The 21206-nt window shown below is 46.0% G+C and overlaps 1 protein-coding gene across 1 annotated transcript in view; it reads left to right on the top strand.

Annotated features, from left to right (window-relative positions):
* Positions 1–936: 936 nt before the first annotated feature.
* Positions 937–21206, top strand: part of Agbl1 (ATP/GTP binding protein-like 1) — a 361783-nt gene continuing 341513 nt past the window's right edge. Inside the window, exons 1-4 of the mRNA XM_013011882.1 lie at positions 937–991; positions 1852–1998; positions 5540–5671; positions 9110–9203. Coding sequence (XP_012867336.1) covers positions 1875–1998; positions 5540–5671; positions 9110–9203 — 350 coding nt within the window. The 5' untranslated portion in view covers positions 937–991; positions 1852–1874. The remainder of the gene's footprint in view (positions 992–1851; positions 1999–5539; positions 5672–9109; positions 9204–21206) is intronic.

Below are 21206 nucleotides of genomic sequence, written 5' to 3'. Positions count from 1 at the left end.
AGGCCAAGGGATGCAAAGGCTCCATTTGTTGCAGGTATACAAGACAGTGGCTATGGGGTGACAGGGATTTGGGAATTTAGAAAGATGGCCTCTTTGCCTAGCCAGTGTACATCTCACTGATGGTAAGATGAGAACTGGTGCCTGAAATAATACACAAGAGATGCCTTCCGGTGCCTCCCCGGTCAGGCTAGGCCTCTGCCCGAGGAAGCTGGTCTCGGTTGTACTTCCTGCTCTACTCTGCGGATTATCTGAAGGAATTCTGCAGGTCCTCTGGCTTTCTGAGCTCAGGGGCCTGCGTTGTACAAGGCATAGGGCAGCAGGCATCACAAGGGTGCTTCAGGGCACCGTCATAAATTGGTACCACCCAGGGGCCTCTGCTTGAGAAGTTTAAAAAAGAAGGAAAGAATAAAAGAATCACCTTGTTTACTGAGCAAGTGTTTGCATCAACACATTTTTTGGTGAGTTTTTGTTCCTGCCCTACTGAAATGAAAACAATCCAAGTCTGCAAAAACAAACCTAGGGTTTGGGCCACCTGGACCCACAAAATTATGTTTGGTGTCGGCATCAATCATGGGTACTTATTATTTTGTGAACCTGGCAGATATTACTATAGCACAGACCAGAGGAATGGTAATGACTAGAGAGAGAGAGAGAGAGAGAGGAGCCTAGCTCCTGAAACTCCATCTGAGTGAGCCCACCCACTGATCGCTATTGTTCAAGGAAAGCTTCCCATGGCCATCCATCCTCCTGCTGGCACGGATAGCCCTTCTCTGTGGAAGCATAGCCCTACCTCCCCCCTGTACATCTTCCACCACCCCACCTCCCCCCTGCACACTCCCAGCCACCCCACCTCTTCCCCGCACACCCCGACCCCACCTCCTGCCTCTTGGATCCTTCGTAACATGGCCGCCCATGTTCCTATTGCAGACCTCCTCTGACAAGGTGTCCGTCCTGGCCATCCTCCAGGTCCTTGGCGATCTGCTCTCTGTCGGTGAGTAGCTGCACGTCCAGCTGATCCCATGGGGATCCAGGGTGGTGTCGGCTGTGGTGGGCCAAGGGTCCTGTGTGAGAATCACCAGGCAACGTTTTCCCCTAGAGGTCATGCCGCCTGGAACAGACGAGGCTGGGGGCGCTGGGGGTTTGCCGTCTCCGCATCTGCTCCACAGTGACCGCAGCGGCAGGGGCAGCTGGAAGCGGGGTGGCTTTTCTGTGGTTTGTTGTCTGCACACTCAGTGATCGCACGGGTCTGTGGAGGTCTCCTCAAGTAGAACGGCCGGCATTAGGAAATCATTCCCCCGTCGGCAAAATTATTCTCAATAAACTAGCTTTCCAGTTCCTGTTTGTCATGATTCAGTTCTACAGCAGAAGGATATTAAGTATTTGATGACATGTAAGCTGCCCATGCATTTCTACATATATGGGCACATGTATACACAGAAACACATGTGAATGTATTCATATGCACATGTACACATAAATACATGCATGTGTACTTAGATGGACATGATATGTAGAAATGCATACATGCGTATTTATTTACATGCATGTGCTTACATAGAAATGCATCTATGTCTTTATACACACATGCACATATGCATGTGCATATGTATGCATGTGCATGCATCAATAAAGGTTCTGTAGGCTCTTTAGGATATGGATCCCACAGTTTGTTACAGCAGCTGGAGGTAAATATACCTAGGTTCAAATCTATTATGGAGCTCCCCAGTTTTGGTTTCTGGGGGTGAAACGAAGCAACCTTCCTCCCTGTCTCTGGCCACCGGGTCTGAGGTCAGCCGGAAGGACGGCAGCTGCGGTCGCTCGAGGCTCATCTCTCCTGTGCTTGCCTGGCAGGCACAGACCGGCGGATCCACTACATGATCAGCAAGGGCGGCAGCGAGGCCCTGCTGCGCGTCTTGGTGGACACAGCGCGGACCCCAGACCCTGACTACGATGTCCTCCTGCCGCTCCTCCGGCTGCTGGCCAAAGTCGGTTTGCGAGGTAACCACACCCCAGACCCGGACAATGGCCCAGGGGCGTCGCGGTGATGCGGAAGGGCAGCCAGCCGGGATGGGCAGCCTGGGAGAAGAATTGCATTGTTGACCTAGATGTCACCCAATCCAAGGCCAGGGGTCACAACACATGTGGACGATGGGGGGAACGAGGAGGCGCACCCCCCTGCAGTGCTCATCCCTGTAGAAAGAAACAAAGCACATGGACACACAAGGCCGGTGTGCGGGGATGAGCCTCCTAGCGCCCCCATCACAAACTGCCCCAGACGGAGAGGCACGGCGTGCGTTCTCACCTGTGTTCTGAAGGCCGCAGGCTCAAGGTTAACGTACTGGCCACACAGACCCCTGGTCAAGGCTCTCAGGAGTCAGTTGTCCTCCTGTAGTAGCTGGTGGCCACAAGCCTTGGCGTTCCCTGGGGCTTGTGGGTGCGTCACACCCATCTCTGCCTCACTTGGAGTGCTTTGTGCGCCTCTCCTCTTCCTGGAGGGGCAGGAATGCAGCGAGCCCACCTTGCTTGGTGACTCATGACACGTGGTGTCCACCAGGTGAAGCAGAAGAAAGATACAGATAAAAGAAAGTCCATGAGGTGAGACATCACAGCTCAAGTCCTTGAAACCCAGTATGTCAGTCCTCAGAGACACAGGCCTTGGGCTGGAGGCTCGGTTGGGGTGGGCCAGCTCTCAGCCAGTCCCGTCCAGCTGTGTGTAAGCTGTGTCAATCTGCTGACGGTGGTTCATCTACCGCCACAGTTCATCTACTGAGCTCTCTGCCTTTCATCTGGTGAAAATACACCCCCCCTTGTGAAGGAAATGGTGCTCCCCAACATAAAGTAAAAGTTCCAAGGCCATGGAATGTGCTTAATTGAAGCAATTAAGTAAACATTGGAGATCTGTTGAAAGGTACCTGTCTTTGATGGGAAATCAGGTGATGTTTGGGGGAAAAAATAATCAATCACAGATCAATAGTATTCAAAATAAAGATCAGGAAGTAAGATCTAGTTTTGGGTGAGAAGTATGAATGTGGATGACAATTATATATATAAATAAATAAATAAATATACTAATCTAGAGTTGATATAGATAGATAGATAGATAGATAGATAGATAGATAGATAGATAGATAGATAGATAGATGGATAGATATCTCAACACTGTGTATGATTTGGGCAAATAAGAGTAATTTTAGAACTCTGTACATCATTGCCATTAGTGGTTTTTTTTTCTTTCTCAGTGGTAGCCTTCTTGGAACCATACAGCTATAGATTACAAGAATCCACTGTAACATGAATAAACCCATTTACTCCCCTCCACCCCCACAAAAAAAAGAATCTACTATAGTTAGATTTAGAGCTCATCCTATTTTGTGTACCCTCAGATTTAACTAACTCACTGCACAAAGACCATTTCTACGTAAGGTAACATTCTTAGGTTCTGGGTGGATACAAATATTTGGGGAGGCCCACCATTTGCTTAACCCTTAGAAGCAGCCCTTCCCGAGGGGAGGAGAGGGGAGACCTTCATACTCTCTACTTACCCCTACGGGGAACCATGAAACATCACCCTGGGGTCTGGCAACTTCCCGGAGGAGCACGGTTCAAACCAGGCAGCTAATGTGAAGTGGTCCTCCCAGCGAAGCTCAAGTTGTGCATTGAGTCACAGAGAGCTCATGCCAGAAATGGAGACCGTCTGGACAGGTGGGCCTTTGCTATATCCATTGGCTGTGGAGCTTGTAACCTGGAGGCAAAGCTCTGGGGCACCCTTTCAGTGTTATTGTCTTGAGTCCCTCTACCCCTCCACAGGTAACCACTGAGAAACAGGAAGTCCCAGTGGATGCATTACATCACAGGAAACCCAGACAGAATTAGGGAACCAGCCTGCAGGGAGACGCTGTTCCAAGTGGGACAAGCCAACAAGTTGACAGCTTCTGAACTAGATCCTAGCAGACTGTAGTGGATCCCTTCAAGAAAGACCGATGCTACTCTAAGATGCCAGGCTAGAGAGAAAGTGACATTTGAGCTGAAACTTGAAGAACAGGAGAAAGTCAGCAAAGTGGAGTGGGCCAAGGGAGCTCGAGGAAAAGATGGTAGAGATCTGATACGGCATCCATCAACAGCCTACTCTTGGAAGTCGGGCCTGACACCTACTCGCCGAGTGAGCTCAGGCAGGTTATTTTCAAGTGATTTTAGTTTCTTCCCCATTGAGCCTCGGTGCATAAAATGGAGATACAGTACTCAGCTGTAGGATTGCTGTGAAGATGAAATGAGGTGTAGCCTGTCGTGGGCTTAGTATGTGAGGGACAGGGGCCTGATCATCGAGATTCATAGGGGTTTCACGGGGGAAGAGATAAGAGGGACGCGGGCAGTGATTTCCAGGTTACTGATTTTTGACGTTGCTTTTGTAACAATTAGGTCACCATGAAGAGGTTACTGTCCTTGATGGTGACATTCACGTTGCCAGGGGTTCACCTGAGCAGAATAGAAATGAGTTCAGCTACTCATGGGTGGAGGAGGGTAGCTATTTATTTTCTGATGATGGAAATGCAAGTTTAGTTACAATCTCTGCTGGTACCCTTTGACCCAGAGATAAAACTGGAAAAGCCTAGGTTAGGATTTTTTTTTTTGCTGTTTGTTGTTGGTCATGGAGTTTGAACTCAGGACTCAGGCCCTGTCCCTGAGCTCTTTTGCTCAAGGCTCTACCACTTTGAGTCACAGTGATACTTCTAGGATATATTTTGATTTACCCATTTCTACCTGAAATGATCTTTATTTTTTAAAGTAAAACTTCCTTCTTTCCTTCTTTCCTTCTTTCCTTCTTTCCTTCTTTCCTTCCTTCCTTCCTTCCTTCCTTCCTTCCTTCCTTCCTTCCTTCCTTCCTTCCTTTTTTCCTTCCTTCCTTCCTTCCTTCCTTCCTCCCTCCTTCCATCCTCCCTCCCTCCCTCCTTTCTTTTCTTCCTTCACAACATTGGGGTTTGAACTCAGAGTCCATTGTTTGCTCAGCAAGTACTCTACCTTTTGAGCCGCACCCCAGACCCACTCATTGTATTTGTGATACTTAAGTGTTTTTTTTTTTTTTGGTAAATTTTCTTCTGGGGGTATTTACATGTCTTCTTTATTAACACGTACTAGTTGTACAAGGGGGTTTTGTTGTGACATTTCCATACCTATATTCAATGTGGGATAGTAATCTCAACACCCCCCCCCACACCCCAAGTATTCTCCATCCTAGCATCCTCAGAGGAAGACGTGGGACTGGCGCTCATATAGGAGAATGACCAGGAACACCTGCCACCTGCCGCTCTAATGGCTGGGGAGTCACAAAACCACTGGCCTCCGCATAGGCGTGTGTGTGCGCGGCCAGAATGAGCTCTTTGGGTCCGTGCCTCTGCGGCGGGGCCGTGTTTTGCAGCATGTTCCTCGTTTAGCCTGCAGTTCCCCTCCTCCTCCTCCTCCTCCCCTTCCTCCACTCCACACGTGACACAGTCTGCAGAGTGGACATGCAACTCCATTAAGAGACATGCTTTTGTGTCCCTAGATAAAAAGTTCGGACAGAAAGCACTGGACTTAGAAGCGCTCGATGTGACGTTGATTCTGGCCAGGAAAAGCCTGGCTCACAGCTACCACCTCCTTCACTACCTCTGGGTTCTGCGTGTTTCTGCCTCCAGTGGTGAGTGTCCGCATCACCCTGCTCCTCTGGGGTTGTGTCTGAACCTGGGCTGGCACACCTGGAAGCTGGTGGGGGTCAAAGAGGAATAAGGGCCAGGGGGCAGAGACTAAATATGGTCCCATTCAGAAAACTAAAGGAACCTGGTAGCAGCAGACGCTGAGGAGGGGAGAGTTTTTTTTTTTTTTCCATCTCCTCCTTAGCTAGGTAGAACTCATGAGACAATGCCTAGAGAGAGACTTCAATATTGGGTTTACCTGGGAGTCACATGTTAGAACATTCTAGATTTCTCTGTTAGCATGTTCAGGTAAAGAAGATCTATGCAGGAGAGGGGCAGACTTTTTGCAGTCTTTATCATATCTGAGATATAGTGTTATGTGTTACCTATGTCAAGAATGACATGGTAGGAAGCTCCTTACTAGATCCCTGAAACTACTCATTGGTTTATGTCTTGTACTACTCTTATACTACTCTTAGTAATAATAATAATTATAGTTATATAATTATAATTAAGTAGTAGTACCAAGGGGTTCCAGTTCAGCATGCCAATTTATGAGTACAATGCATCTTGGTCAGTGTCACCCCTTTTCATTATTTACTATTCGTGTGTGTGTGTGTGTGTGTGTGTGTGTGTGTGTGTGTGAGTGTCCGTGTCCCTGAAGCTTGAACTCAGGGCCTGGGCACTGTCCCTGAGTATTTTTTTTATCTATGTCTAATGGCTAATGCTCTACCACTAGAGTTCCAGCTCCACTTCTGGCTTTTTGGTAGTTAATTGGAGATTAGTGTCTCACAGACCTTCCTGCCTGAGCTGGCTTGGAACTGTGGTCCTTAGATCTTAGCCTCCTGGGTTGCTAGGATTACAGGTGTGAGCCTCTGGTACCTGGCTTTTTTCTTTAAAAAAAATCTCATAATCCTTTCAGAAAGCCCTTCAGGTAGCTACCAGGATCACTGCAGGTAGACTCATACTTATTTTCCATCTCCTGATTAAGAATTATTTCTAATTATCTTAACAGCTCTGTACTTTATACCCACAATTTTATAATTAAGAAAAAATGACAAAAGCAGCTTAAAAGAGTGAAGAGATGGTTTTAATGGATGCAGGTAAAAAAGCCATGAGGGCCAAGTGTCTAACTCGTAAACTCATTCTGCTCCATATGGAGATCACTTTTATTAATAGATTGGATTCTACACCATCTACTTCACACATAATGAGCTCAGGTTTTTCATTTGTTTTTTTTCTTTTTAAATTCTGAGCCTCCCTTTTTATTGAGAATTATTTCTATGTAATAAAACTCTCTGGGGAAAAGAAAACGGGCTTACAGCCAGAAAGACCTGAGTTTGACTCTTGGGACTTTCTTACGAGTCATACAACATGAGCACTTAACCTGCTTAATCTCGGTTTTTTTCCTTCATAAAATTATAGCAGGGATACATTCTCTAATAATGCAGGAGGCTGGAAGTCTGGATCGAGATATTCATGGATTTGCTTTCTGCTTTGAGAGACCTCTCTCTCCTTAGCTTTAGGAAGATGGCTGCATTTCCCTGTGCTTTCACACGGTCTTTTCTCCTCCATTGTGCATCTCTGATATCTTTAAAAAATTATTATTATAAAGGTGATATACAGAAGAGTTTCCATCTGATGTCTCAAACATTTTTCATTGTTAGTCTATGTCTGTCTGTCTGTCTATAATTTTTGCTAGTCCAGGAGCTAGAACTCTGAGCCTGGGTACTGTTCCTGAACTTCTTTTGCTCAAGGTTAGCACTCTACCACTTGAGCCACAGCTCCACTTCCTGCTTTTTCCGAGTAGTTTATTGGAGATAAGAGTCTCATGGACTTTTCTGACCAGGCTGGCTTTGAACCATCATTATCTGAGCTCAGCCTCTGAGTCAATAGGATTACATGCATGAGCCACCAGAGCCTAGCTTATTGTTATTATAAAGGTGGTGTACAGAGGGGTTACCTTTACATGTCAGGTAAAGATTACATTTCTTTTTGGACAATGTCACCTCTCATTCCCAGTAGTGTCTCTTTTTGTGTCTGTATTTCCCCTTTTTTTTTTTTAAGGACACAAGTCAGATTAGATTATGACCTTATTTTAATTTAATTACTTCTTTATGTAATGGAGATTAGGACTTCTGGTGAACTTAAGTCAGCCCACAGTAAAGCTCGTTGACTGGATAGAAGGAATTAGTAAGATCAGGTTTACCAGTCAGACTAGCACGTGGTCTCTTTAATTGCTAGGTTCCCCTTTCCTGCCATGTTGTTTTCTCTAATCTTTTGAAGTATTAGGAGGAGTACCTAACAGGTGGCAAATCAACAAATCAGTTTTATCTAGTTTCACAAGGATGACTAAAATAACTTGATTCCCATTGGTGCATCTGTAACTGGGCAAAAGGCTTGTAAAGAGATGGTGTTCCGGGCTGGAAAGGTGTCTCAGTGGTAGAGCACTTGCCTTGCATGCCTGAGGCCCTGGATTCGATTCCTCAGCACCACATAAGCAAAAAGAAAAAAGCCGGAAGTGGCGCTGTGGCTCAAGTGGTAGAGCACTAGCCTTGAGCTGAAGAGCTGAGGGACAGCGCCCAGGCCCAGAGTTCAGGCCCCACGACTGGACCCCCCCCCCAAAAAAAAATAAAAAAAATAATACGACAGATCCTTGACTCCTGGATCACACTAAGCTCAGGCACCCTGGTCAGAAAACCAGAGAGGCTTTAAGAGAAACTACTGTATGGGAACAACCTATTTCTAATAAAGGAAAAGAGGACAACATTCATTAATGAGTAGCCAGAAGGTATGATATCCTCATTTAGAGCTTGCCAGCACCACAAAGATCTGAAATAGCTATGGTTTCCTACAGAATAATTAGGTTGAATGACTTGCCTTCCTGAGGATATCTTATGATTCTAGATATCTAGGAGAAAAAACAATTATCTTCAGCTGGAGCTCCTGAGAAACCCCGGGATTTGCCTGTGGGTATCAGGAAGGTCCAGCCATTTGGCTGCTCCTATTTCAAACATGCATTTAGGATACCAATCAACTGACTCAAGTTAAAGTATTAAAAATGAGCCCATCACTCTCGATACATTGACTTCATCGATGGCAGGTAAGCAGCGTTCACAGGGCCTGGGGTTTCTATCTCTTTGGTGAATTGCTAGCTCCTACTGACTGCTCTGGCAAGTGTTCTGAACAGCTCTTCTCTTCAGAGGAGTTGGCCCAAGCTGCAATCGGTCCATGACTGCATGTTTATAATCATCCAGTTGGGCAGAAAGGAAAATTTTCCTACACTCCTAACTTTCAAAGCCTGAAGAACCCATTCTTCCCCTGGTATGTTGCTAGCAAATCTCTTGAGAGTTTTAAAGGAATCAATCCCAAGTTGTTGGAACTCCTCCCCTCATGGTGATAACTACTGTGCTTTTTTTTTTTTTTTTTTTTGTCTCTCGCAGTAACTACGGCAGCCATGCTAGGGATTAATGGAGCGATGGAACTGCTTTTCAAGGTCATTACTCCTTATTCACGAAGGCACACCCGGATAGTCAGGTACCAAACATCTCCTTATTGCTTCTCTACCTGCTTTGTAACAGGTGGGTGGGTGGGGGGGATGGAGGTGGAGGCCCGGCCTCCATCTCCTCCTGTTTGATGACGAGGAATTCCAGACAAGGGACAATAACTTTCATTTCATCTCAGTTTGCGTCCAGATCCACCTGTGAGTTCTTCCCTCTTATCCTCCCAAGCAGCTCGGAAGCAATCCATTACTGGCCTCAATATCAGAGAAAGAGGCCAAAGTGTGGCAGGGAATGATGAAGTTGAGATCTGTAGCCCTCTCTTTCAGACTCATAAAGTCCTGTTTCCTTTCCGTTTTTTAATTAATTAATTGTTGGTCATGGGCCTGAACTCTGGGCCTGGGCGCTGTCCCTTAGCTCTCCAGCTCAAGGCAAGCGTCTACCACCTGAGCCACGGCACCACTTCCAGTTTTCTGGTAGTTCATTGGAGATAAGAGTCTCACGGACTTTCACTGGCACGTGGCTTATTTTATTTTTCCTGGAGCCTTCTGGTCTATCCCTTTTGTGAACAGCAATCTGGGAGTATAGCACTCAAGTGATGATTTGGAAATGACACGTTCTCTACAGAATGAAAAAGTTACACTGAAGATAAGAGTTCTGGGCTTTAGAATAGTCCATCATGGTTGTATGCTGGTCTTGATATGTATTTTTTTTTTTTTAATGATGGGAGAATGTTCTGTCAGCCACTGTTGGCTAGTGTGGAGTGAATCACCGGGTCAGGAGGCAGATGGCTTTACATAAAGACTTTAGAGACATTCAGGACCATGAAGATCCATCATTTAGGGAAGTGGCTCAGTAAGGGCCTTGAAAGAATATTAGAAGGAAGTCGGCCAATTTCTCAGATCTATGGGGTCATTTGGCAAGGAGCATTTCCATGCCCAGCTATGATGTTTTTCAGCATCTTCACATCCATCTTAGGCTCATGTTCCACCTGATTATATTTCTTCTGGGTCACCACAGTTGGGCCATTATCATCCATTCTCACCTGCGGCTCTCGACGCCGGCCTTTCCCGGAGTGAAATACATTACATCTCAGCCAGCAAGGAAAAAAAAAAAGTTCTCATCAAATAAATGGGGAAGGTCCTGGGTTAAACAAAGTACCATAGGTTTCATGTTTGTAAGACTTAGCAGAACCTTTTTCTGAAACCTACAAGTTAGGAAGATCTGAAGATGGTTGCATAGTATAATTCAGTCCAAATCTTGTTAGGAAACTATTTTTTTTTCCTGAAAGACCACCATTTCAAGGGGACAATGTTCTATATATTTCATTTCTGAAGCATTCTCTTCTAGAGTGGAAATTCATTGCACAGTAGGATACAACTATGTTCCATCAGGGGACCTTTGTCTATCAGACACGAAACTTCTATTTTATATTAGTCCAGTCGTGTCGGGGAACAGCAACTAAACGCGAGTGTCTCATGGGGGACGCTAGGGAAGATTCTTGATTCCTTGGTTCACGTTGGGTTTTCACACCCTAGCCTGATGCTCCTGAGGTAGAACTGAGTGCTAACAAGCTGAGGGAGAGCCAGAGGGTCTGTGGAAATCAGAGTTTGTCTTCCAGCCTCTTGTGTCTGGTGTGGTTACGTGGCACTTGGGGTAAGTCTCCTTTTTCTCATTGGGTACCGGCCATTACTGCTGGCATCTCTGAGTCTCCACCCGGTCTTGGGTTACCGATCAAGGAAGCTTCTATCTTCCTGTCCTGTTGGGAAGGCCTCTTCTAATCTGATGCTGTAAGCATGTGTGTCATGAGAAGTCTGTGTGGAGTTTGCTGGGCCTGTCCACTCATTTCCTCTGTGCTATCGAACTAACCTTGAGTCTACCAGATCCCAGGTCCCTCCATTCCTGGTCCTTCCCAATCTGCTTAGGTTTTTATTTTTTTCCCACTTGTGCTAGGATTGGGAACAAAGGCTCCCAGCACAGGAACCCCACCTCTCAGAGACCTCCACGAATGACCATCTTGGTTGCTTTCTTTTCCTCCTACAAATGGAGTCAAATTCCAGTTCAGAGCTGATCCAGAAGCCGCAGGGAAATGGGAATTAGTCAAGATTAATGGATGGTGTGCTCCCAACAAGAAGAGCAAGCATCTGCGGGCCTCAGGGATACTGCGGCCTGTCTGATCTTTAGCCACATGCCAAACTAAAGCCACAGAAGAGAAGGGATTTTGTGTGCGTATGTTTTTTTTTTTTTTATAGTAGTGATTGTATGGTGCTGCCATGATGTTTATGAGGTGCCCAGCCTTGTGCTCGGCTCTTGCCTGCATGATCCCGTTTGAGCCTCTTCTGTACAAAGCAGGGCTATTACTGTCCCCAGATTTACAGGAAAAACAGATAGAAGTTGAAAGAAGTTAAGTAACCTGCTGGGATTTAAGTGAAAGAGCTGGGATTTAAGACCTGCCGAATCCAAGAGCTTGAGCTTTTAAAGCACCACTGGAGTATCTCACATAGCCTATTTGCAGCGTTTTATTTCTAAAACCACCATATGTAAGACAATCATAAGCAGTTAAAGTTTGCTTAAATTTCTTTTACCCTCTAAATGGCTCATACCCATGGAGCAATTTGCTTAATGATAGGGGGAGTCTTTCTCCTCAGTCCAACGGCTACTTCCTCCCAGTGCTAAGTATCTATTCCCTCTGCTTGTGAATTCTTTCCCAACGCTGACTGCTTCTCTCCCTTCATCACCATTTTCCCAACAAGAAGCTAAGGAACCCAGGTGCCCAGATCTGAAGGGCCTTCAAGGTACTTTTTTTTTTTTTTTCTCTAGTCAATTCCTTGGCAAGTCATTTAATGGAAGTGTTTTCTTAGTGGAGCTATAACATTTCTCCAAGTGTGCACATCAAGATTTGCCTCTCAGCTTCTTGCAGACATTAACAAAAGTGCCAGAACTTTGTGATCTTTGATTCTCTCAGGGTAGGGTCACCTGGGCATTACTCCCGATGCTGTTGGATACCTGGGCGCCTGTCCCATCTTCTCCCGTGGACGCCTTCTCTAAACCACGGCAAACCCCAATGCGTTCTCCTCGGCTCCATCTGGAGGCCAGGCCTGCTGGGCTTGAGAGGGTCTCTGGGGAAGAGGATGGAATAGTGTGAACAGTCCGGCTGAGTATCACTCTCCAAATGCTCATGGAGTTATTCCAGGCTGCCTGGGTGGGAGCAGGTGGCCGGTGTGGTGTCACCATGACTCCTCCTCTGTGTGGAGATTAGACCTGCTCCACTTCTCTAAATATAGACGTGCAGCTGCCCTCCCATCTCCAGACAGTACTCAGGGGAAGATTGATGGCAGAGGCTCCAGCTCCAGCAGAGACCAGGGGACGCGCGAGGCAATGTCACCGGCTCGCCGTGGCCTTGTGCCAGCCCTCCCCCTCAGGGACCACAGCTGTTCCAGGGGTCCCCTTCACTTGCCCATTATGCCAGCACACTTTCCCATCCCCATCCTTCATTTGACCCACCACCACCACCGAACAGGGTCTTCTTTGACTTCAAAACCATCAAGAGGGGCTGGGAAGGTGGCTCAGTTGGTAGAGCCCTTGCCTTGCATGCATGAGGCCCTGGGTTCGATTCCTCAGCAGGAAAAAAAGCCGGAAGTGGTGCTGTGGCTCAAGTGGTAGAGCGCTAGCCTTGAGCTGAAGAGCGGAGGGACAGCACCCAGGCCCAGAGTTCAGGCCCCACGACCGGACCCTCCCCCCCCCACCAACATGGCCTGCCATATCCAGTCCCCAGGTCTCTTTCTCCCTGGCCTGATATTCCTGCCTGGTCTTCAACTAGCCTGGTGCTACCTGGCCCAGAGAGAGAGAGAGATGAACACTCTTCTCCTCAGCACTGCTCCAGGATTCTGCTCATTGTCTCCCTAACATGCATTCTGTTCCACTCCTTACACGTGCTGCCTACATGTCTTCTCTTTCTATTCTCTCCTTTTTCATGGCACAAATCAAACTATATTTATCTTGCTAATTCTCCGGAGGCTTTAGCCCAGTGTCTAGACTATGGCAGGCTCATTAAAAAAAAAAAAAGATTAGTAGGTCCTTAATTAAATTCAAAAGGATTTAAAAAATTGACACATAATAATGATACATATTCATGAGGCAGAGTGTGATAATTTGGAACATGTGATAATTTGGTATATGATGTATAATGATTAAGTCAGGACAACTTTCACTTCCGTTTACTGAAACGGAGGGCCGGCACTTCTGTCTGTGAGTCACTCTCGTTCAGGGGCACTGCCAGTTTTCTCTGCGTCATTCCAATTTTACTATAGATAACTGCCAAAATAGGCACCGAAGGGAATATTCTCATTAAAAACTATTTTTTTGATGAATTGGGTGTGTATCAAGGAATTAAACGTAGCACCTACCATAGGAAATGGGAGTCACATCACCTTTACTCCCTTCCTTCCTCTTCAGGGATCCCCACCTCTGGGTTGCCTGGAAAAAAACAGAACTCACGTGACAGGACTAACCCAGACTCCAGCGTGAGAGACTGAGGTGCTTCTGGGAGCAAAGTTTCTCTCACTGGAGGCAAAGAAGGCTCAAAGTCTTCGTCTTAGAGTTTTCTGGGGCGCTGGCCGAATGGCAAAAGATCCAAAGTTGAAGGGCATGTGGAGATGGACATTCGCATGAAAACTTTGCCTTTCATTTGAAATAGGCTGCTGTATTTGGTCTGTTAATTGGTTCAGCTGGGGAGCAGGGGGTGCTTTTGATAGCGATAAGGGGGAGGAGCGGGGGGAAATGACCCAGGGTCAGCCTGTGCTACCCATTCCACCGTGGACAGGCTTGTTTATTTGCACAAAGCCATCTCTGAGCCGTCCAAACACACTAAGTAGGAAAATTTAAGGAGGCAAAGACAGATTACTTGTCGGCGACTGACTCATCTTGTGACCTTAGGGAGCCTGTGTTTGCCGCCTGTCTCAGCAGTCTCTGAGAGGAGCTGTCCCCCGGGCCCTGGGTTCATTCCCAGGATGGGTGTTTTGGAGTTTTGGTCATGATGATGGCCATTTCCACTGGCTATCTACTCGACCTGTCCCAGAGTATTGCCAGCTTCCTGTCAGATCCTCTTGGGTCCTCGGCTCATGTAGAACCCAACCCTGGGGCCGGGTTGTCAGGAGTGATCAGTATACAGCATTTCCACGCGCTCTCAGCCTGCTTGCCTTGCCTTATTGAATAACCAAGCCGGTCTGAAATGGGGATTCGATCTTTCTCGACGTGGCTGGCGGTGGAACCTGGCTGTATTCTTTGACGATGCTGTCACACTTGGAGAAAAAGAGGCTCAGAATTACCAAGAAGCTGAGATGGTTTTGTCAGCCATCCCCTGCCTTGGCCCAGGACAGAAGAAGTCAGGACATGCTCTCTTCCCACTCTTACAAAGGATGGGATCTTCAGCAACACCCATTCCCCTCCATGTCCTGGTGGGTTTCTGGCAGGGTTGTCAGGCTAGGACTTAATCTCTTCAGGCTCTGGGAGTCTCTGGGTATTTTGGGATGCTGGAGGTCAAAGGTTGTATGCTCCAAAGCACCTGGGCTTAAATCCCTTAGCAACCGGAGGAGGTAGATGAGTTTGGTTCTCCACCAAGCCTCATGTGCACATTCTTCAGCTGAGAGACCCGTCTGACGTGCCGGAGGCTCTCTGTGCTCAGAATAGTGCGGGGCGGCCTGCTCCCTGCAGAGGTCTGCCCCGTCAGGGCTCTTTGGCATTTGAGCTTTGTCTGAGGGCAGGATTACTGCGCATTGCTTCCCTGGCAGCTCTGTAGGGTGATTTCATCTTCAATTTATGAGCTGGAAAAAAAAGTTACATATATCCTGCTCTCCTTTTCCTTCTCCTCGTCGAATGACAGTCTCTTCCCAACGCTAGGCCTTCTGGGCTTTCTCCCACCACTATTCTATTGCGCTTTATTTGTTCTGACAGAGCAGTGGAGATTCAGGCCAAGCAAATGGGTTCCCCGTGCTCGAGCAATGGGGTGGGCCAACTACTTTGTCTCTGGGATGGCGGGATCAAGATCAGGAGAGATGAATTTTCCCGTTTTCTTCAAAACAGAATCCTCTAGAAGCCTTCCTTTTCTGTTCTTCCCCCTGCCCCCCCCATCCCTGATCGAGGGTGTTGTTGGCTCCTCAGATTCTGTGGTATTTTAGGGGTCTGGGCTCACATGCTGGGGTGCAGGAGCTATCTTCCCCAGAGCGCTTGGACTCAAATACTTTGGAACAAGAACACAAAGATTCCACCCCGGCTTCCCAAGCGCCGGAGTGGGGATGCGCAGCGCGGCTCAGCTTACTGACGGAGCGATTACACGCCCTCAGCTCAGCGTGGAATGAATAGTTTCCTACATGAATTAAAGCTTGGCAACTGGGTCGATGTTAAAAAAAATCCCTTTCATCTTCTTAAGAAAGCAACTGATCTCTCCCTGATTAGGGTCAGTTACAGATACCCAAGTCATAGGATCTACAGCTGGAAGGTTCCAGCAAACCTCCCCGGTTCTCCTTCATCTGAAGATGAGGTCACTGACACCCAGAAAGGCTGGCCAAACCCTCTAAGGTAACTGCAAGACATTGTCCCTTACTCCATGACGATCCATGAAGTACACGCAAAACAGACCGTCCCATGAATTAGGACTTTTGGTGGACAGCATGGAGTGGTTCATCTCGGTGGAGGCCCTGGAGAGCTGACTGACCCCGAATGCCGGTCCTGTCCCGGAGTTGCTGACAGTCTGTACGGAAGTGCCAACGTGGCATTCTCAGAATGTGGTGTGAGGTGTTCCCCGGCCCTCCAGGCAGGCGTGGGTCAGTCTGAAGTGTCTTCTTGCCCCTCCCACCTGAGGGGAGGTTGACCAGTTGTCTTGAGGAAGGAGGAGGTGCTCTGGAACTTAGGTGTGCTGATGTATCCTGAGGGGCCTAGGCCAGTCTTCGATCCAGGCTCATTTCCTCTTCCACTGCTGACGTGGTCTTTCTTCCTCAGAATGAGGAGATAGCATGTTCAGGATGGGGCCGACATGTTCATATCAGACAAACAAACAAGACGCAATCTTGGAACCTATGGATTCCAGACTGCCTTTCCACATTCCCCTTTCCCTGGCCAGAGTCCTCTACAGAAACTCCATTTCCATCTTCTTTTAATTTTTATTTTATGTCGATCTTGGAACTCAAACTCAGGATCTGGGAGCTCTTTTGCCCAAGACTAAGCACTCTACCACTTGAGCCACAGGGCCATTCCGGTTTTTTCTGTGATTACTTGGAGATAAGAGTATCACAGACATTACTGTCTGGGTTGGCTTTGAACCGTGATCCTCAGATCTTAGCTTCCTGAGTAGCTAGGATTCCAGGCGTGAGCCACTGGCGCCTGGCTCCTTTTCCATCTTTATAATCTGAAGTCTGTACTCTTCATACCTCCCCTTGGATTGCTCCTCCTCTCTATCTAGAGATGAGGCAGCTCTTCGCAACTTTCATTTGTCATAGACAGTCACCTTTGAGCTTAGCCTGACCCAGTGATGAGATGTTCCAAACAAGTTTTTTTTTTATTAATCTTTTTTTAAAAATCTCTTTTGTGTGAATCCTACTTTCCTTGTACCCCCACACATCTGTGCAAGAGGGTTTGCTCGATTGGAATGAGAAACAGAAAGGCTCTGATCAGGAGATACTTTTTTTGGGGGGGGGCAGACATTACCCTTTGCTTAGAAGAAACTGCTATTTCTAATAGTCCATGACCACATTTTTCAGCGACTGATCTCTCACAGATTATAAAGCGAATGGGGGAAGCCCCTTTTCTATGGGGTCTATGGGGCTGTCAGTGGGCGTGGGGTCTAGGATTATGCTTATTGAGTCAGAAAAAGGCAGCTCTGTTTTTGGAAAGGCCCAAAGGGAGTCATTGTGCAGAGGTTACGGTCACTGGAAGCTAGCTCCTTTCATGAGTGCAGACAGAGGCGGCAGGATGAAGACAGATGGGAGGCTCTTTGTTTAAGTTCAATTAGAGCACTATTTTAATATTAGATCATTAGTTCTGTCCACCGAGCCAACAGGAAAAATAGCTAGAGAACAATAGATGGCCATTTCAAAGGACTGAATAATGATCAATTAGGCCTGAATTTCTTTCACACGGTACCTAGTAGGTATCCAATAATTGCCAGTTGTATTAATGAACACCATTATTTAGGTTTGCCCGAGGCCCACCCTTTTAACCATATATTTATTCAACTCAGCAGTATTGCAAAGTTTTTAGTTTTTTTCATTATTACTATTGGAGATGTGCAGGATTGGAGATCAAAAAAGACATGGTCCTTCCCCCGTGGAGCTTATAGATGAGTTACATATTTGGCAGGTAAATGAATATAGCGGTGCAAAATTAAAGAAGAAGGCTCTCAGACCACTTGGGAAGGTAGCTTCTGGTTTGGAATAGGAAATGATCCCTAAATGCTAAGACCAAACTACCCCACCACAAAAGACACACACACACACACACACACACACACACACACACACCAAAAAAGACACACACATACACACACATACAAATGACATATGTATTTTGTACCTGTGACTTGAACTCAGGACCTGGGCACTGTCTCTAAAGAGTTTTGCTCAATGCTAGCCCTCTACCACTTGAGCCATAGCTCCACGCTCAGCTTTTTTGGTGCTTTATTGGAGATAAGAGCCTCATGGACTTTTCTGTGCAAGCTGGCTTTGAACTGTGATCCTCAGCTCTCAGCCTCCTGAGTAGCTAGGATTGCAGGTGAGAACCACCAGTGCCTGGTGGCTCACAAATGATATTTTAATAGAGGGTTGGCATATGTTTCAGGCATATTAAGAGAGAGAGAGCTCTCCCAAATTGAGTTAGAACACTAATATGTCAGTAGATGGAAATCAATAATTCACAAAGAAGACACAGGAAAACTAAGAATACTCAATTCTCCAATAATTAGAGAAATCCAATTTAGATCAAGGCACCAATTTCTACAAATCAGAGTACCAAAGCTTTTGAAAAAGGAAGGCATTTATTATTGATGAAGATGCAATAAGATAGGTACCTAAGCTGTTGGGGAATGTTCATTGATTTAAAAAAAAAACAACCTTCCTGAGAAACAATGAGGAGATATGCCAAGATCAAAAAGAAGTTCCCATTCTGTAACTCAATTTGTTTTCACTTCTTGAAATCTGCCTCAGAGAATTATTGTGAAAGGTGGGTGAAGATTTGCACACAAAAATATCCATCATGGTATTATTAATAATTGGAGATTTTATAACCAAAAACACCCAATAATAGAGACTGCTCAGAAAAAGCAATGCATTTATTTACCATAATACTATGTAGTAACACACAAAAATAAGCTAGGAGTGATGTGTATCACAGGGAATAGCTTATGATAAAATACTGGCTAGAAAAAAGTATGGTTCAAGATTCATATGAAAATATGCACACAGTTGCTTCAGGCCCAGAGAGAAAAACTAGGGTTTGATTCATCTTTCCACCTGAAAATAGAAATAAAACAAACCCAAATACAGATAGAATATAGACAGCAGTGTTTATACAAACGTGGACATCTGACCACAATGGATAATAAAAAATGATGAATTCTTTTGTTTTATTTTTTTGCCAGTGCTGGACTCAGGCCATGGAGCTGTGTGCCTGAGCCCCTCTGTCCTCAAGGGTAGTGCTCTACCACCTGACAACCACAGCGTTGCTTCTGGTTTTTTAGTAGTTCATTGGATTTAAGAGTCCTATGAACTTTCCTGCCTGGGCTGGCTTTGAACTGGGGTCCTCAGATCTCCTGAGTAGCTAGGACTATAGGCATGAGCCACAGGTATCTGGCTGGCAGAACTCTTCTGTTGCCTCCTTGTTATTGCCTTCAGAGTTCCAGGTTTTGGTGGTGAGGTAGAGGAAGTCTCTAAGGAGTGGTCCAGAAGGTGCTCTAAGTTGAAGAGAGAATGTCGAGGAGGCAGTAAGTTCTCGAGGTAATAAGATGTGTAGCATTTATAGGACAGAGAAAGATATTACTCTGGAGGTCTTCAGAGGTTTCTCCATTTTATCGTGGTTGTGAGAAACTGCCCAAAGCCAAAGTGATGCAAAACCGGGCCAGAAGACTACCCGGAGGTGAAGGAGGGGATCGTGTCTGAAACACACACGGAGCTGGGAGGAACATCTTTCACTGGGTACGCCGCGAACCTCGCACCACCAATGAGACTCACACTGAGAAGTAGCTGGCTTGTCTGAGCACTGCTCTCCATCCTGCCTAGCACATTAAAAGGAAGACCTAGGGGGAGAATTCTGTTTCTGAGTCGAACTACGTGAACAGGCTACGGTCTCCAAATGCTGATGGGAATACAAAAATTATTCTGCATTCAAGGTAAAAGTCACAACATCCAGGATCCTCTGAAAATGTATTAGGCATGCCAATAAAGGGGAAAATTCCACTGGTAATAAGAATAGATACATCATTCAATGAAAATCAGACTGGAACTGACATAGCTATTACCTGGGTCAGACAAGAACATTAGAAATTAAACACAACAGTGTTCAATATTTTTTTTTCAAAAATCGAATAAAGACAGAATACAAAAAAAAAGACCCAAATTGAACTGGCAGAAATAAAATCTACTGTGTACACCTATGATGTACATTGTGTTAAATGAAGGAAAATTATATATCCAAAGGAAAGATAAAACTATGACCTCTGGGCACTGGTGACTCATACCTGTCATCCTAGCTACTTAGGAGGCTGAGATCTGAGGATCACACTCCAAAGCCAGCCCGGGCAAGAAAGTTTGTGAGACTCTTATCTCCAGAAAACCATGGAAGGTTCCCAAAATGAAACGTGGAAGAGAAGGAGGGGGAAGGGGAAGAAGAAATAATGATGACAGAGAGAAGGGGGTCAGTAAACAGTGGGCCAGCTGCAAGCATGAGAGAGGAGGGGACAGGTGCGAACAAAAAAAATATTGGGAGAAATAAGAGTTCAACTCTCCAAAATGGGATGGAAATCATTAAGCGAGAGATAAAAAGATCTCAGTGAGCCACAGGCATAAGAAACAGTAAAAGAAATTACCTCAGGGCCATCATTAAACCAGCTGGCTCAAAATTAATTCCAACGAGGGAACAGATTTTAAAGCATCGAGGAAAGAAGAAAAAAAGAAGATATATTATGTACCCAGGAACAAGACTAAGAACCCGGTATGTTTCTCTCTTGACACGACATAAGTGGAACAGCTTCTTGAGGCCCAGAGACCTTGTGTTCCGTGAAAATAGCTCTCAAACATGCACGTGGAAGATGGAATTTTCACACAAGCGAAAGTTGAAAGGCTTCATCGGCAGAAGACTCAGGACGAGAAATGTAAGAAGAAAACTGGCCTTGGCAGATGGAAAAGGATTCCACGTGGAAAAATGTGTCTACTCAAGAAAGACCAAGTCCTTCCAGAAGTAGTTTTAAGTCCATGAGCGAATACATTTGACTTTGAGTCGGTCCCTTGGATCCTGAGGAAGTGTGTAGGGAGACACAAGTCCTAAAGAAAATCAGAACCAAGCTATTTGCAAGAGAGTGGATGAACCTCAGGATCTCGGTTCGAAGCCAGCCTGGGCAGGAAACTCTTATCTCCAATAAACTACTCAGAAAAAGCCAGAAGTGGTAGTGTTGATCAAGTAGTAGATACTAGTTTGGGTTGAGTTGGGACAAATAACCAGTTGGATGTTGACGAAAGGAGCAATTAGAGATGGATGGGAATTGGGAGAGAAAGACAGCCAACAAGCTGAGGGTCATTCTCTGCCTTGTCTTCTCTCCCTTTTCCTTTCCCTTTCCCCGTATTGCTTCCTCTTTCTTTGTCCTCTTAGTTTCTTTTTTTGCCATCTAGGTAAATTTCTTGTGTTTTCAACTTCGATAATTCAGTTTTCTACTGCATCCTATCTGCTGTCTGCCGCCGCCAATGAAGTTTCAACCTCGTAACTATGTATTTCACATTCCTATTCCATTTTTTAAAGTATTCTTAGATGTATAGTTCATGACAGTTTCCTCTGGTGTCAC

Source organism: Dipodomys ordii, unplaced genomic scaffold, assembly GCF_000151885.1.
Source record: "Dipodomys ordii isolate 6190 unplaced genomic scaffold, Dord_2.0 Scaffold15, whole genome shotgun sequence".
Taxonomy (NCBI): Eukaryota; Metazoa; Chordata; class Mammalia; order Rodentia; family Heteromyidae; genus Dipodomys; species Dipodomys ordii.
Note: the sequence above shows the minus strand (reverse complement) of the source record. Positions and strands in the feature narration are given on the sequence as shown.